The sequence below is a fragment of the Labrus mixtus genome, chromosome 11 (genome assembly GCF_963584025.1).
Source record: "Labrus mixtus chromosome 11, fLabMix1.1, whole genome shotgun sequence".
NCBI lineage: Eukaryota > Metazoa > Chordata > Actinopteri > Labriformes > Labridae > Labrus > Labrus mixtus.
Window position 1 is genome coordinate 13,705,054 of NC_083622.1, and position 15,778 is coordinate 13,720,831.

The following is a 15,778-nucleotide window of genomic DNA, read 5'->3' on the forward strand; positions in this document are numbered from 1 at the left end:
GTAGTACAATACCAGGTTATTCTTAGTATTCTATTGAGGATTCCAAGAAGGGCAGTTGTAGCACTTTTTAAAATAATTTAATTTAATGATATGCACTTTGAAAATATATTCTTATTGTTTTTGTAAAAAAAAAAAAACACTCATAATGATAAGGAAAATAATCGAAATATATATTTTTTTCTATTTATGAGTCAAATTACAATGGAAATACAAATAATATAGCTTACCAAAGAGCATTTGTAAAGCTGATGTTTCACAATATTAACCTCTTTTTACCCTAAAAATAGCAAAGGATGAGACAAATAAATTGAAAAAAAAAACGGTTTAATGAAAAATAGATTAAATAAAACCGAAAATGTTTTTAAATGTTTTTTTTTTTTTTTACAAATGGTGTTTTAATCAATAAGAAAATACAATTCTTTTAATACAAATCAGAGAAATTTACACATCAAAACTGATCACAAAAGTTTCTGTTGAGATACATTTCCATAGCAAAAATCAAACGTGCCGTTTTTGTTGGGTATAAAAATAATTTCCCAATAACAGTTTGGCTTTACCTGAAATCCCAGGCTGCTTTAAACTTTGATTTTAATGAGCCTTAGCTTTCAGATCACACTGAAAAATTATAAACTACTCAGCTTCCCTTTGAAATCACATCCACTGGTTATAAGAACAACTCTCTCAGCAAGCTTGATAAGTACATACCAAACGTAGAGGTATAGTTGTAAATGATCAGTCAGGGGGAACACATGTCTTTAAAGCTTTTGTTCCCTCAAACATTCTGTTTTAATTGTGTCCCCTTGGCTTACAAGTATACAGGTTGTTAACATACAACACCCTACAGTATATATTTTCATTAGCAAAAAGGCCAACATGAAAGTCTAAGAAGTCTGCAGATAAAGCACACATAACATTATCATTGAAAATCAAATTTCTTTTCATGGATTTTCAGCTGTGTGTCATGTTGAATCATCTTGTAACGGCTCAAAACACAAACTCACATCTTCATTAACATCTTGCAAAAACTTTACATTTATAATCAGAAATGTACTTTTAGTCAATTTCAGTCTCGGTCATCGCTAATGCTCGTAGAAAAGGAAAATCATCCCACATAGTTTCTAATTCTTTCCCTTCGTTTGTTACACAATCAAGGTCTGGTCCAAAAAAACATTGCTCTGTTGGCCTCTGATCAGTCGCCATGTTCTGATAACACTTTGGACTGAAGGTTTCTTCACTCTCCAGGAGGGGCTGTGTGGACTCTGAGCGCAGGTAAACAGGAGGCCCTTCAAGAGTGGGGCTGCTGCATGGACCGGAAAAGATCACTGTAGCGTAAGGGACAGAGTCGCTGTTTGAACCGGAGTAGCCGGGGATGAATGGTGATCCACAAATGGATTCTCCCAGGTCACTGGTGTCCTCTGAACTGTTCAACCACAGGTCATCATGGTCCGCTTTACTTATTTTGGCAGGGAGGTCCAGGAAGCTGAGGTGGGACAGGTACACCAGATTGGGCTCCTCATTGTCAGATGTAAGATAGCTATCCTGCATGAGGAAAATAAACAAGACATTATTTTCTTAAATTGGCAAATGACAAAGTATACAGCTGACACACGTGTTGGCCAGACATTTATTTAAGTCCTTTATTCCCTGAAACTCTGAAGGTTAATATCTGGCTCTTATGCTTCTGAATACTCCACGATGTTCACAAGCTAGCTGCTAACTCTCTGCTGTTGGGCTCTGGGCATATACGTTGGATCAATCATAGCCCTTCTGTAGCTGGAAATGAGTTCAAGGAGAACTCTGAATCTGTACCATAAGTCTAAATGTTCAGTTCAGAAAAACCTAAACAATGAGCAGAAAGATGCAAAAAAAAGGGGAAGGAGTAGAGGTTGATTGCAGAGTTGAAGGTAATTATCTGTGGCTGTGACTTCATGTGACAGTAGTGATTGATACAGTTTTAATCATGCAAACCTACTGGACAATATGGTGAAAAGTAACCCACTGGTTTTGAACATCAACATTTATGCCAGTTTGGGAACTGGACCTTAATGTTGTAGCATGTTAGCTAATTTGACACTTTGTTGGAAAGCCAGTGGCACACTCTGGTCACTCAAAGCAGCAATGGCCGCCATTACTCACAACTTTACAACTTAATTTATTTCAAGTAACTGAGTTGTATAAAAAAAGTAACGGTTGCAGAGTTCTCATGAATAGAAATATAGCTTAGGAGTCTGTTTTTATACCAAACTGTATACCTGTGGTGAGTTTTAAAAAGGGCCTAATGAGAATTGACTCGCTTTTGGAGCCAGCCTCATGTGGCCTCAGCCTCATGAGGCAGCCAGTTTTTGGCACTTTCCAGTATGCTTAACTTTTCTGCCCCAGAGGTTTTTTCTTGGCTAAACCATAAAGTGGGTTAAGGATTAAGCATTTAATCTTGGTTCATCTTTTCACACCTGTGTTGATTCTGATGTCCATCTCTTGATGCTGCTGTTAGCCGGATCGGGAACCGCTGGCCAGAAATGCCCCTTCAGCCTGAAAAAAGGAAGAAAAGTGTAATTAGAAGAAATTACACAATAGCTCCACAGCTTAAGAAGAAGTAGCGATGATCTCACCTTTTTTGGTAGGAGAAACATGTCATGAGTATGACAAAAATAAAAAGTAACAGTCCAACCAGTGAGCCAATTACAATGATCAGAACAGAAAGTGCATCTGGGAGGAGAAAAACACACACATACTCTGAATGAAATATCTGTTGTGGGAAACAAACTCTCTTGATTGTTCTGTCATGTTTCCAGAATTTGCCAATTTGCCAAGTGATAATACCAACCGAATGGCTCAGTTTCAAAATGAATTGTCGACCCGTTACGGCTTCCACCAAACGTGCTAACCATCATGAAAGCCTCATACAGAGACACGGAGTCGAGGTCTGTCAGGACCACCCTCCTTTCGGTTGGGTCGGCATGTGCAACTGAAAGAAAAGTCCGTCATCAGATAGCGACCAACAACCCAACAATGTTTTTAAAACAGTCACATTAAAGCCTTTAACCCACCATTTATGGGTCCTTTTTCATTCCAGAAGAAGACTTTGTAGTTCTTGATTATGCCGTTCCTTTGGTCTAACGGTATTTCATCCCAGATCAGCTCGATTTGTGACTGCCAGGTCTTTTTGATTGTTAATTTTGGAACCATTGATGGAGCTTTAAAAAGAAACATCATCATGGGTGAGTATTGTAACTATGGTGAGCTGAAGAGTCAGAAAAGAAGGTCTATGGACAGAGGGCTTTCCATGCTGTCCTGACTGTACAGCTTTGTGAGGCATATTTATGATAAGAGCTTTATAAACAAAACTGACCTGACTAATTTGAAACCTTCAGGCCAGTGAGAAAACAAGAATTCATCTCCATCCACAAGAGGGCATTAGTCCATCATGTATCAGCTGTTCCTGAATTATTGCTCAACATATATTTGTAAAACTCGATTGGCAAACTCTTTTCTCACTTCTTCAAAGTTAAAGAAACCCGACTCTCACACCTCCGCCTGCTCTTCGTGTGATCCTCTATGTGTCTTTGGTGACTTACCCTTTTGTCTCGAGTAGGCATTAACAGTCTGAGGAAGGCCTATCCCATCCTTAAACCTCGGATACACAGAGATCCCATAGGGCTTGTAGGGCTCAAAGCTGCCTATTGATGAGAGTGAAGAGGTTGGAGTGAATCAGAACCCATAAGCTGAAAAGTGTGTTTGAAGGCTGGAAGTGAACAGGGAAAAAAAAGATGTGTGCACCTTGTGGTAAAGGATGAAAAACAGATTAGGAAAACTAAACAAAGGGTGAGTGAAATAAAGAGGACATGGATCATAAAAGCTGCAATACAAACATCATACCTGTTATAACAAGGCTTGTCTGGTTTCTGTCAGTCATTTCAAACCGGGTGAGGGAGAGGTCTGATTTTAACAGAGGTCTCCATTCCACCACGAAACCAGTGAGGCCAGAAGAAACCAGGCTTCTCCACTGGACTAGGAAGGCTCTATCATCACGAGGAACGACTGTAGCATCTGATATCCCTTCAACAGCTACAAACACATGACACATTATACACACGATGTGTATACCGTAAAAACTTCCATTAACAGCCCAGGCTTTTATATACGTCGATCTATAAAATGACCCTGCCTTTAAATAGGACAGGCGTCGATGGACCAGCTGTTAATTATTTTTTAAACAAAACTTGTGCACAGCAAAGATAGAGAAGACTATACATTGTAGATTTACACCAAAAATAATGTTTAATTGTGTTAAAAATGTAGGATATCCATAAAACCAGTGTAATAATGAATCTGTAGTTTTATCTTGCTTTCTAAGAGAGCTAGGCTGGTGCGCATTCTAGCATTTCCACACATTTCTTGGACAGATGTTGAAGTTATTATTTCAACACTTAATGCATCAGGGCCTCTTATTGGGACCTGCTTATATTCGTCAAAACACGCAGCAACACCAGGCTAGTGAAAGAGACTCAGCCTTAAATTGGGATGGGCCTTTATTTGAAGTTTTATTGGTAATCATACATGAGCGCTTTTCTTCACAGGATTAAGGTCAAAGACTCTTGTGAACACTGACAAAATATATTCTGTTTGCTTTAAAATAGGAAATCTTAAGTCGTGAGAACATTTCAAATATACATGGATGTTGGATTTGACATAAGATCTCTCTTTGTTTGTACCACCTGACAACATTAAAGCTCCTGTGAGGAACTTTCGGTTCGTGTCGATTTTGGCGCCCCATGTGAACAAAGAAGAACCCCTTATCTCTTCGTTGATTTTGTCCTGTACATGTTGTGATTTCTGATGAAAACCTAAATCCTGCCTTCAAATAACAGTCAATGTGTAAGTATGTTTTTTGTGATGTGCAGTTACTCACTACAACTGACACCTACTCTGCTGTTATGGCTACAAACTAAAAAACAAACAAAAAAACAGCATATAGAAATGATAAATCTTCTTTCTGATTGTCCTGTCTGTAGGACATAATGAAGCATCAGTATTAATTTCAGTGTGTTTCGTACCCAGATAAAAAATCCTCACAGGAGCTTTAAATAGATTCACTATTAACATATAAAAGTCAATGTCAATTAGAATTCAGTTTTACCTTTAGGTAAGTAAATCCGAACTTCCGTAGGTGGAGATTTCCCCGCTGCATTAACAGCCCTCAGAAACACCTTCCTTACTTTCCTGGGAATCCGAAAAGTACAGTGATTCCTGGTAGTAGAGCACACCTTTCCCTTTTGACCTGGCAGCCTTTGCACCGACACAGTGTATGACACGGTTTGGCTGTTGGCATGGAATTGTTTCGATGGCTGAGGAAAAAAAGTGAGAAGTTATTTTATAAGCAGACCTCACACATACAACAGAAAAATACATCTCGTTTGTGACAGCTGTCAAGCTAGTCGTAAGATGTGTGTACCTACCTTCCAAAACAGGTGTATGTTGAGAGTTTCGTTCATGTGATCCCCTGATACCTTCGTCCATGAATCTAAGCGTCCAGTGGGAGCTGAAAAGAAAAAGATGGCTGTCATTTAAGCGTCTCTTCAAAGGTCTGCACTTCTCATCTCTGTCTTTCAAAAAACAAAACTTTTCCTTATAAGTGATATCAGTGCTTCCCATGGGGTGAGGGGGGGGGGGGGGTGTCGTAACCTTTGTTTTTTAGCTTAGCTTATATTTTTATAACGTTTATGTATGCAGGCTATATTAAATGTGCTTAATTATCTAATCTGCTTATCTCACAAGCACTCATGCTCCTCTCTTCTATCCTTCCTCCTACCTGTCTTACACACAGCGTTCGGAAAGTCTCCTCCTTCCTTTATTTTGTAGCTTTGTTTATTGTGTGTTATTTACAAAACTCACGGTATAGAGCAGTTCAATAACATTACTCGTGTTTTTAAAAATCTTTCACTTGATATTCCTTTATCAAATCAGGGGATCTGCACTTATTATTATTAGGGCGGCAGTAGCTCAGTCTGTAGGGACTTCAGTTGGGAATTGGAAAGTCACTGGTTCAAGTCCCGGCATGGCCCAAGTACAGAAATTGAAATATTAAAACTACTGCAGGAAGCTAGAGTTTTCATATGAGACGTAGTTCCTCAATCGGTGCATTTACAGGAGGGAGAACTCTCAGCTGACTTCCCACTTTCTCTTTTCCTCTCCATCTCGCTCTCGCGTGCGTCCATTTTTTCGCTCTCGCTGTCCTCTGATTTTATGGATGAATTATTTTATTTAAAGGCTCGGGAAACATACTTGGCCCGCCCAGGTATCGCCTTTGTGTGTGAAACACAGGACATGTATGGATGCACTGCGGGAGTGGGCGGCAGAGCTCAATACTTCCATCGAGCTAGTGCTTTAAAGCAGAGCAATGGGAGATGTAGAACATTACATTAGCATACATTGAAAGGAGCAGGAAATGGAAGAGAAGGCAAAAGATTGGAAATAAGAATGACTGATTGTGTCACTCTGAATTGATCGCAGTCTCACCGCTCTCCAAGGTGACACCAGAGTGGCTGCTGCTCCAGTCACTCCAGGGGCTCTGCTTGTATCGGACCCGAATCTGGGTGGCATACAGAGTCCCATGGAGGAGACGACACAGGCTCACAGGTCTGGATGTTCTGAACCGACCCACTGGGATCTATCATGTGGCCAAGATCACAAAAACACAGAAAACAGATATGACTATAGACACACACACACAATGCAACATCAGTGTGCTGATGCTTAATGCTGATGAATACAAAAGTGACTGAATTAGTTTTACTTGTCACAAGAGTGAATTCCACTCACTGGTTGTTCAGTCCATTGGCTGCTGTCAGCAGTCTTAAGTCGCACTTCTAGGTTCAGGACTTCCAGCATCCAGTCCTGGTGATGAGATAATCTCCAGCTCAGCTTTAAGCAGCCATATTTTGTAGACACAGCTTGCAGAATAATTGGTGGATCAAATTTAGCTGAAATAAGACAGGATGTCATTAAAATGTCATTCTTTATTTTATTTTTTAAATGTATCTATTGTTTTTAATATTTGAAGAAAATATCAAATTAGAACAAGTTAGTGTCAGTCATGTAGCAACATCACTCTGGTGTTTTTTGTGTGTCAGTATTGTCAGTATTTTATTTAGGAGAAAACTGATGTAACAACTCTTGGAACAAGTTACAAACCTCTTTTGTGATACAGTTTATGTAACATTTGTATCATCTATGATTACTATTATATAGTCAACGCCTTTAGAACAGCTGAAAGGTTCTCTTTTAAAGACATATATTTTGGGGGCATGTTTGCCTTTATTGGATTGGACAGCTGAAGAGAGAGAGGAAATGTTGGGAGGAGAGAGTGGGGGTGTGACATGCAGCAAAGGTCTGAGGTTGGATTTGAACACATGGCCGCTCCGACGAGGACTATAGCCTCTGTACATGGGGTGCGCAACATAACCGATAGGCTATCTATGGTGCCCTCAGAAAGGTTCCCTTTTTAAGTAGACAAGGTAGAGTTTAATTTAAAGAGCAATTAACCAATCAAGAAAGCATTCCGATTACAATGCCTATTAATTGTCTAATATTGTGTTTTGTATCCGTTCATTCTTTATGCCTGTCAAATCATGGAGCCTTCATTATCCACATTGCCAGTTAGAGTGGTTGTTCTCTTGTTTGGGGGGACTTTTACACCTTTATTTTAGAGACAGGACAGTGGATACAGTCAGAATTCAGAGATGGAGAGAGGGCGAATGACATGCGTGTAAGCAACAGGTCAGAATTGACCCCGGGCTGCTCGCTTGGAGGACTACAGCCCCCTTACATGGGGCACGCGCACTAACCACTAGGCTACCAGCACCCCAGACCTTTTTCCCTTTTTAAACTTCATTCTCAACTTAATCTGACAGAACAAGTGACATCACATGAGGATATTCAACATATTTTTCAAAGCTCCCTCTAGGGACTGTTCAGGTAAATATAATTTTGAAAAATTACACTTTAATACTTAAAATACAACCAATCAATTCAATCATTCAACAGAAGAATGCTTCCTGTATTTCTCACCTGCACTGACTGGCTCTAAAATGATGTGTTCAGTGGTTGCTTCCCCGAGGTCATTACGCGCCTTCACATAAACTTCCATGTCTGAGAACAGGACAAAGTCAGAGCGAGGGATGATGTATTGGTGGACCCCTGGTAGTATCTCATACGTGTAGTTCTGATTTAAATCCCTGAAAAGAGGAAATGATCATTTGAAAAACACATTGAGCAATCTCACAGAAAGATTTTGTAAACGACATTCCTGACACCGATATGATGTTAGCTTTCTGGAAACTGTTTCAGAGTATCCGGGTAGACCATTATTACAAAAACTTACCAAACCTCTGTGTGGAGGGTATACTTTGTGAGCAGGTGGGTCTCCAGCGGCCCCGGGTCCCAGCTACAGGTCAGGGTGTTCGGTTTGGTGAGGTTGGTCTGACAGGTGAGGCTTTGTGGTGCTTCTGGTGGATCTTTAGATACAATTACAAGAGAACTGGAGTTTTTTATTCATGGAATTGATGAGGACTCAGTGTTCACTGTTTGCTCCCACATTTTTAAAGCAGGAATGTTCATTTGATCTGACTGCATGAGGACTTGTGGGACAGGTATACAAGGAAGTTATGTTTAACCATGATCTATGAGTTATATTGAAAACAATGGGATTGAGTATGTATAGGGTAGGGTACATGATATAATTGTATAAAGATGTTTTCACAGATTTAGTATTTTACATTTTCTTTGTATTTTCATTAATTGTTTTCATAGTAGTAGTGTCTATAGTGCAGATGGAAAGTTAAGAATGAAACTGTTGAAAAAGTATCCCTTCATTAATCTATTTGTAAAAATCCCTTTATGACATATGTGATAAAACTTCAAGCTCTTGTGAATAACTCTCAGGATTTGTTAATTTTGGCACCACGCTGTGGACACGGTGGGACATTTTATCGCTTTACGTCAACAGTTTCTTGGTTTACCAAACATTTCCATATTTCCTGTTAAATCTGTCTCTGATGTGTCTTGAACTGGCAGTATAGACAATCTTATTTGATCAGTGATGCACAAACACGCACAAGAATAAAAAAATCCTTCTCACATCCAGCTCGGATCTGCACTCCTCCCACCACTTGAGCCGGAGAGCCTCGGACAGAGCAGGTTAGGAACGCCCTGGTGTGATTGAAGCTCGGTACGACAACCTGGGACACTCTGCTGCTCTCATTGGCCCCGGGGCTGCTGGGTAAAAAGCGACTGCCGAGGTGCCACTCTATGTGAACAGCTTGTCCAATGGCCAGAGGGCAGTTTTCTCTGATGACACAGGTGGCTGTGACATTGGACCCCAAAGGCACCACGGAGCTGGACGCTTGAACCGTTGCACACGGCTCTACGTCATCTTCTAAGAAAGGGAAATGTAGTTTTTTAACTTTGCATTAAAATAATCCTAAGTAGAGAAAATTGTGATAAAAAGTAAAGCCTTTTATTTGGTATGGATATGATCTCTGGGGCAAAGAGAAGAAAGGTTTCATAATAATCATCTTTGCAACTACCCGTTAGGTATTTCCATTTAGATTTGCAATTTCATTCTAAATGCAACACTCACCATTTCTCGCTCCGTTCACCAAAGCCAACAGCATGACAATCACTGACACCCATGTGGATATCATGATGATAAAACCTGTTAGGGAAGCCAAAATGAAATGCATTATCCTTAAATTACAAATTTCCATGCCCTATATCAAAACTATATATTTGAATTGACATCGCTTCTGAGCGACATGCGGCGATGTGTGAGGTGAGGTATTGAATGTGATAACGTGTGTCGCTTCAAAAAAGACATCATCAGCACGGTGTTTTCGAGTGTCTGATGTGAGCGGTGGGTGTGATCTCCATAATGCATAATGTTTCAACATAAGCAGACGGCTCGAGAATGCACCCGCTGTTCACATTACAATAAGGCAATCTGCAGCGTGGGTAAAGTGTTTGCAGAGCATTCTCAGAACAAACCCAAACACAGACACATGACACACTTGAGAATATAAAATTCAACATTCGTGACAGCTAGGATCCACATTTACACAACATGATTACACAAAGGATGTGACATTTAAAGCTCTAGACGCTGGCATGAAATTGAATTTGTCCTGCAGATGGAATAAGTGTATGCTGACAGTGTATAGGCCACTGTACCTCAATCTGTTACCAGGAGGTACTGTGTTAAATAAGACAGGAAGCTTGTCATTTCTAGTTGTTAGTTAGACGGTAACCAGTCCTGTTAGGCATGCATTCTGTATTTGTTCATGGACCTCACATAACAAGCACAGGTGTTATCGTGTGAGTTTTGGGGATTTGTACTCACCATTACACGACCAGGGTCTCTGTGGACTGTGAATGCCAACTCACAATGAAACTCCAACAAGGCACAGACATGCCTTCACAGCATCTCTGTGGCTCTCTCAGCTGTAAAAGTGGAACATCAAAAACAGTCATTAATGGGTTAAATAACAAAAAATAATGTCAGCCAATGAAGGACTTCAAAAAGTATCCTATATGTAACATCTAAAGCGACATCCATTTGAAAAACTAACATATAGACAAAGGTCACTATCAAGTATTTCTTATGAAAAAAAAAATGAAACAGTAACAAAAGTGAAACAGTAAGTCTTGTGGAGTTCATATATTCACAAGTGCATGCATGTGTGTTTCTTTTTTCAATTACGAAACAGCATTTCACAAACCAGACATGCACATGCATGTTTTTTTTTTAGTTATTTCACAATTTATTTCTCAATATATTTCACTTATGAAAACAAGATGTTTTGTAAGATTTATTTCAGTGATTCATCAAGCAAAAACAACATAATCACTATATCTTGTTCCAGCGTCTGAACTTTGCAGACTTGCCTTATTTTTGATTATCAAGCACATCTGACAGACACCCATGTGGATATCATGATGAACAGCAAGCTAAATGTGGACATCATTGATGCCACTTATTTATGCCCTGGACAACTTCAATACTTGTTTTCTTTTTACAGACAAAAGGTTAATAAGAAATAATCATCACAATATTTGACTGTGGAAATTCTATTAATGATAAAAAAATAATTTATTGATTTCTTTATTTCGAACATTGAAAAAAAATTGCTGTAATTAAAAATATGTTAGAAGTAAAATAACATATTAAAGGGATACTTCACCCATTTGCATTACGCTTTGTATCATTAGAAACCTGGTAGTATTTTTGAATGGTCGTGCATCCCGCCCTCATTTTCCCCTGAGATGGGAAATCTTTGTCTGAAAAGGAGCTTCCAGTGACGCAAAATGAGGATTTTTGCGCCACTGGAAGCTGTTGCGGTTAGCGGGGTGAAACTACAACGCTAGTTCCTCATATTTTCGACCACTGAAGCTACAGACCAATCACAGATCAGTGGGTGGGAACTTCGGCTACCGGCTGGTAGTGTCGGTGCTCTCACTGATTGCCTATGGACACAGACATAGAGTCTGTTTTCTGCCAGGAATTTCCAAGATCAATTCTGGAAGAAATCTCTGAATCAGTTGAGGAAATGGCCTCAGGTGTTGAAGTAAATATGTCTGTAAATGTTTTTATTACTATATTTCTACTGCTATATTGTATATTTTGGAGAAACTGTAACGATCAAATTTCCCTCTGGGATTAACAAAGTATTTCTGATTCTGAAATAAAGGACCTTAGTGGGAGTGACCTGTGGTGCTGTGCATTCTGGGATTTGGTGTCTTTCATCCACATGAGCCAAAAAGACACTTTCTGCCTTTTCTCGGCCAAGAAGGCACCAACTTCAAAATGTCTACTACACATATGACCCAATGTCAGTACAGATTCATGTTTCAACGGGTGAAGTATCCCTTTAAGTGCTAGTTCATGTATTAAATGAGATGCAATAAGGGAAATAGGAATTTTAATTTGAACCTGTAAATTTAATGTGGGAAAAATGATCACTTCTTTATTACGTGTTTGTTATGACTTTGAGTGTATATATATATTTTTTTAGATTCATTTTTGGGCGTTTTGTGCCTTTATTGTAGAGATAGGACAGTGGATAGAGTCAGAAATCAGGGAGAGAGAGTGGGAAATGACACAGGTCGAATTTGAACCCGGGCTGCCCGCTTGGAGGACGACAGCCTTCATACATCAAGTGTCTTGTTATTATTAGATCTTTCTTTGTGTGGCTTTGCTCTCCTTTCTTGTTCGTGCGTCTGTCCGTCTGTCTATGTGCTGCGCCCTCGATTAGGAAAATACGAATGGTGTGCGCCGACCACTGATTCGACGGAAGCTGGTGCTGCGTGCGTGCGCCATATTGGCGGATACCTGGGGGTGCCAATTTTAAAAGGAGCTGTGTTTGCTGGAACGCTGCCCGTCTTCTTCCTCACCTCCATAGAGAGACTTGTTTCGCCCAGAAATTGTGTGTTTTTATCTTTTAAAATTGTGTGTTTTTATCTTTTAAAATTGTGTGTTTTCGTTAAAATTGTGAGAATCTTAATTACGTTATGCAGTCCTGGTTATGTTGTAGGGAAGAGAAGCGTTTTAATTTCATTAAACCTTTTCTCCTGTTTTCCTGTTAGGGAGTGAGGCATGATAATTTATTTTATTTATTTTATTTGAGGTAAGGTAGTTTGGGTTTTGACTTGGATGTTGTGTTCATTACTTTGGCCGGTGCTCTCCCTGAAGTTGATTTATTTTGTGTTAATTGTTAATAAATATCTTAGTGTGGACTGCAAATTCCTTTGTTCATCTTTGGGAACGAGGAAGGAGAGGGTCACTTTAATGCTACGGCTGGTTTCCCTATAACAGTGTTATCAAACTGATAATAATGATTTGAAAAAAACTCTACAGGGAGGAAAGCTCTCATGTGTATTCTAACCTTGATTGATTTCTCTCCTTCAGACATAAAATCCCCCAAAAAACACATGTGACTACTCAAGCACGTATGCAAACGCATGTACCCTGAGCCAGTAGCTGAGACCACATCATTGAGACACTTCCTGTGGTCGTGTGACACTCAGTGTTTTTAGTCTCGATGACTGATTCTGGTGAGGAATGGAAAAATCTGGAGCCCTGTCTGTTTGAGACATCTATATTTTAATGTCAGCATACTTCAGCTTACTATTTACAAGCCCAAGAAACAAATTCAGGTACATTACAATGTCATACATCTTCCCTGCTTCTTAGCATCTCTGACTCTCACACAATGTGGAGTTACTACTTAGTTGAATTTGTTACTTGAGCTCGCTGCCCTTGGACCACAGTAACCGACTGTTTGTTGAAGTCTGCGTTAAAAGCGTCGTGAGGGAAATGGAATTTCTCCCCGTTCCTTATCGGCTGCATGCATAAAGGCCTTCATTTTCCCTCGCTTTCCTTTTTTTTTTTTTACAAGTCGTGCTTACTACTGAAACGTAATTGCCTGTGTCTCAGACAAAAGGCAGCCGAGAGAGACGGACGGGGAGAGAGAAAATCTGGAGTGTATTTTGACAACAGACAATTTGATATGCTTAAGTAAAATAAAACTGGCTATTTTAAGCGTTCCAGACAATTTTGTTCTTAATGGATTGATGCACATTTGTTATCTGGATGGAGCTGGGTGCCTCAGTGAGTCATGTTTCAGCGTATAGAGAGGAACATTTTGCCACAGCTGCCGTGTGTTTCCTTTCCTGTTGCTGTTGGAGGGGGTTACAAAATGCCCACGCTCGGGATTTGGCAATATCCTCGACAGAGAGTGCAACGACCAACCTGTCACTGTTTCCCCTTTTCTTGTCTTATTTCTCACACAACACAGAGAAGTACTTTTTAAAAAAGGTCTTAAAGAAACTTACTTGTCGTGTCTGTAGATCCTTCACTCTGCGTTGAGTCGACTTCTAGCTCGGACACAGTGACCTTCTGTGTCAGCACTTGTAAAAGTCCAAAAAGCTAAAAAGCAGAAAAGCAATCTGTTTCACATCCTCATTTTTCAAGGATGAAAAGAACATAAACATGTTTGCCATATCTGAACATGCTTAAGTTACTTCCATAGTGACACTGTTACTATTTGGATTATTTGTCACATATATTTTACAGGTTTATGTTTTCCTTTGTGTCATGTGTATGCTCCTAATCAAATTTGGGACAATAATGAGATTCTGATTCTGAACATGATGTTTTCTTTCTCAACATTTATTAACAAGTTTGAATTCTACACACACATAGAGCAAAAATAAAAAAGTGGATGTTTTTACTTTAAAAGGATTATCTTATCTTAAAATAACTCTTTAAATCCTGAAATATTTGAAGATCCAACACCTTCAATCTTCTACATCTGGAATATTTCATGTTGGGTTTTAAAAAGAAAAAATTGGCCTTATTTGACAGAAATCTACAAAGGATGATAAATGGCACACGTACAATACAGAACAGCATAAAAGGGAATTAAATAGAGCTGTCCGTGAGTTGGATCAGGATGCAAATCTCCAGCCTGAACCTGTGTCATCCAGACGCAAGTTTCCGTGAAGTTTCCCTTTTTTCAATCTGGCACAAGTATCAAAATGAAAGGACCAGCAAATCGCTTGATGTGAAGATAAAGGAGAGCCATCAGAGAGGCTTTTTCACTCACCGCACAGAAGCTGCTACAGACTCAGAACAGACGAGAAGCTCTCATCAGCCCTGATATCACCCAGATGAAACAGTGTGTCTCACAGCCGCTCAGATTAGAGGACATATGTGATGGTGTGTTAACCAAGCAGCAGCAGCAGCAACATCCTTGTTTTGAAGCACTGAAACTTCACTATTTTCCAGGAAGAAACACATGACTGATGCATGGGGCCCCTTTAAGGGCTGAAAAGTTATAATCCAGAGCTGTTCAAGAAAGAAATAATTGAATACTGTTAAACTACATTTAATGGCCCAGGATTTTATTTACTTCACTCTATGGCGGTGTATGAATGGATTAGTGTTGTACCTACTCTATGATGTATGTCGCTTTGGATAAAAGCGTCTGCTAAGTGAGTTGTAACATTACATTGTAACATTGTAACATTCCATCTCTGAATTCAGCACAAGCAGCAGAGTGATCCCCGTCCCTCCTAATGAGATTCAAATTTCTTATAGTTTTTATACAGATCATGCCGGAGAACCTGAGAGGCCGTACACATATGAATCTTCAACTGATCTTCAACCTCCTTTCAGAGCAGTTTTTCAGATCAAAACAATGATCTCCTCTGACACACCTCCTACTTCCTTCAGCCCCCCCCCCCCCCCTTGTTCTGTCTTACAATACGTCCTTGAAATGTATATGTTGAAAGAACACTCTTTTTTGAAATACACAAACACCCAACATTTGTCCGCACTTCGACCCAACCGGCCGAACTAGTCTGGAGTGTGTCTGTCCTTTTAAACTGATACGTGACGAGGGCCACGCTAACTGACATTTGTGTTTACAGAGACATTTTAATTTTTAACGAGGACCATGTAAATACTGTTTAACCCCAAATGTCTGAAAAGATGTTGTAAGTCCAATTTCATAAAACAATTTACCAAACAACTCGGCCAAACTAATTCCTTTGGGGTACTTTAGAGAAAAACTATGATATTGGTTTATTTTGTCTTCATCAAGACTCTGACCTGAATAGAAGATGTTACTAAATGTTCTGTGAATGTGGGAATACTTGGTTTGTAAAATCATGGTACCAAAGGAAAGGGTTATAAGACGGCAAGTGTAGCACTTTAAATGTTGAA

At 39.5% G+C, this 15,778-nt stretch overlaps 1 protein-coding gene across 2 annotated transcripts; it reads right to left on the reverse strand.

Moving 5' to 3' along the window:
* Window positions 1-358: 358 nt before the first annotated feature.
* Window positions 359-14,773, reverse strand: csf3r (colony stimulating factor 3 receptor). Of its 2 annotated transcripts, XM_061050165.1 has the most exons (18): window positions 14,658-14,773; window positions 13,885-13,978; window positions 10,394-10,494; window positions 9,638-9,712; window positions 9,137-9,433; window positions 8,381-8,513; window positions 8,068-8,234; window positions 6,820-6,980; window positions 6,517-6,667; window positions 5,457-5,539; window positions 5,138-5,345; window positions 3,877-4,065; window positions 3,576-3,677; window positions 3,048-3,194; window positions 2,825-2,965; window positions 2,610-2,706; window positions 2,451-2,529; window positions 359-1,539 (listed from the first exon to the last, which is right to left on the reverse strand). In XM_061050165.1, the coding sequence occupies exons 4-18, from the start codon at window positions 9,699-9,701 to the stop codon at window positions 1,054-1,056; spliced, it is 2,505 nt and encodes an 834-aa protein (XP_060906148.1). In that variant the 5' UTR covers window positions 9,702-9,712; window positions 10,394-10,494; window positions 13,885-13,978; window positions 14,658-14,773; the 3' UTR covers window positions 359-1,053. The 2 variants fall into 2 exon arrangements, with proteins under 2 accessions (XP_060906148.1, XP_060906149.1); XM_061050166.1 differs by lacking the exon at window positions 3,576-3,677.
* Between the last annotated feature and the right edge of the window lie 1,005 nt (window positions 14,774-15,778).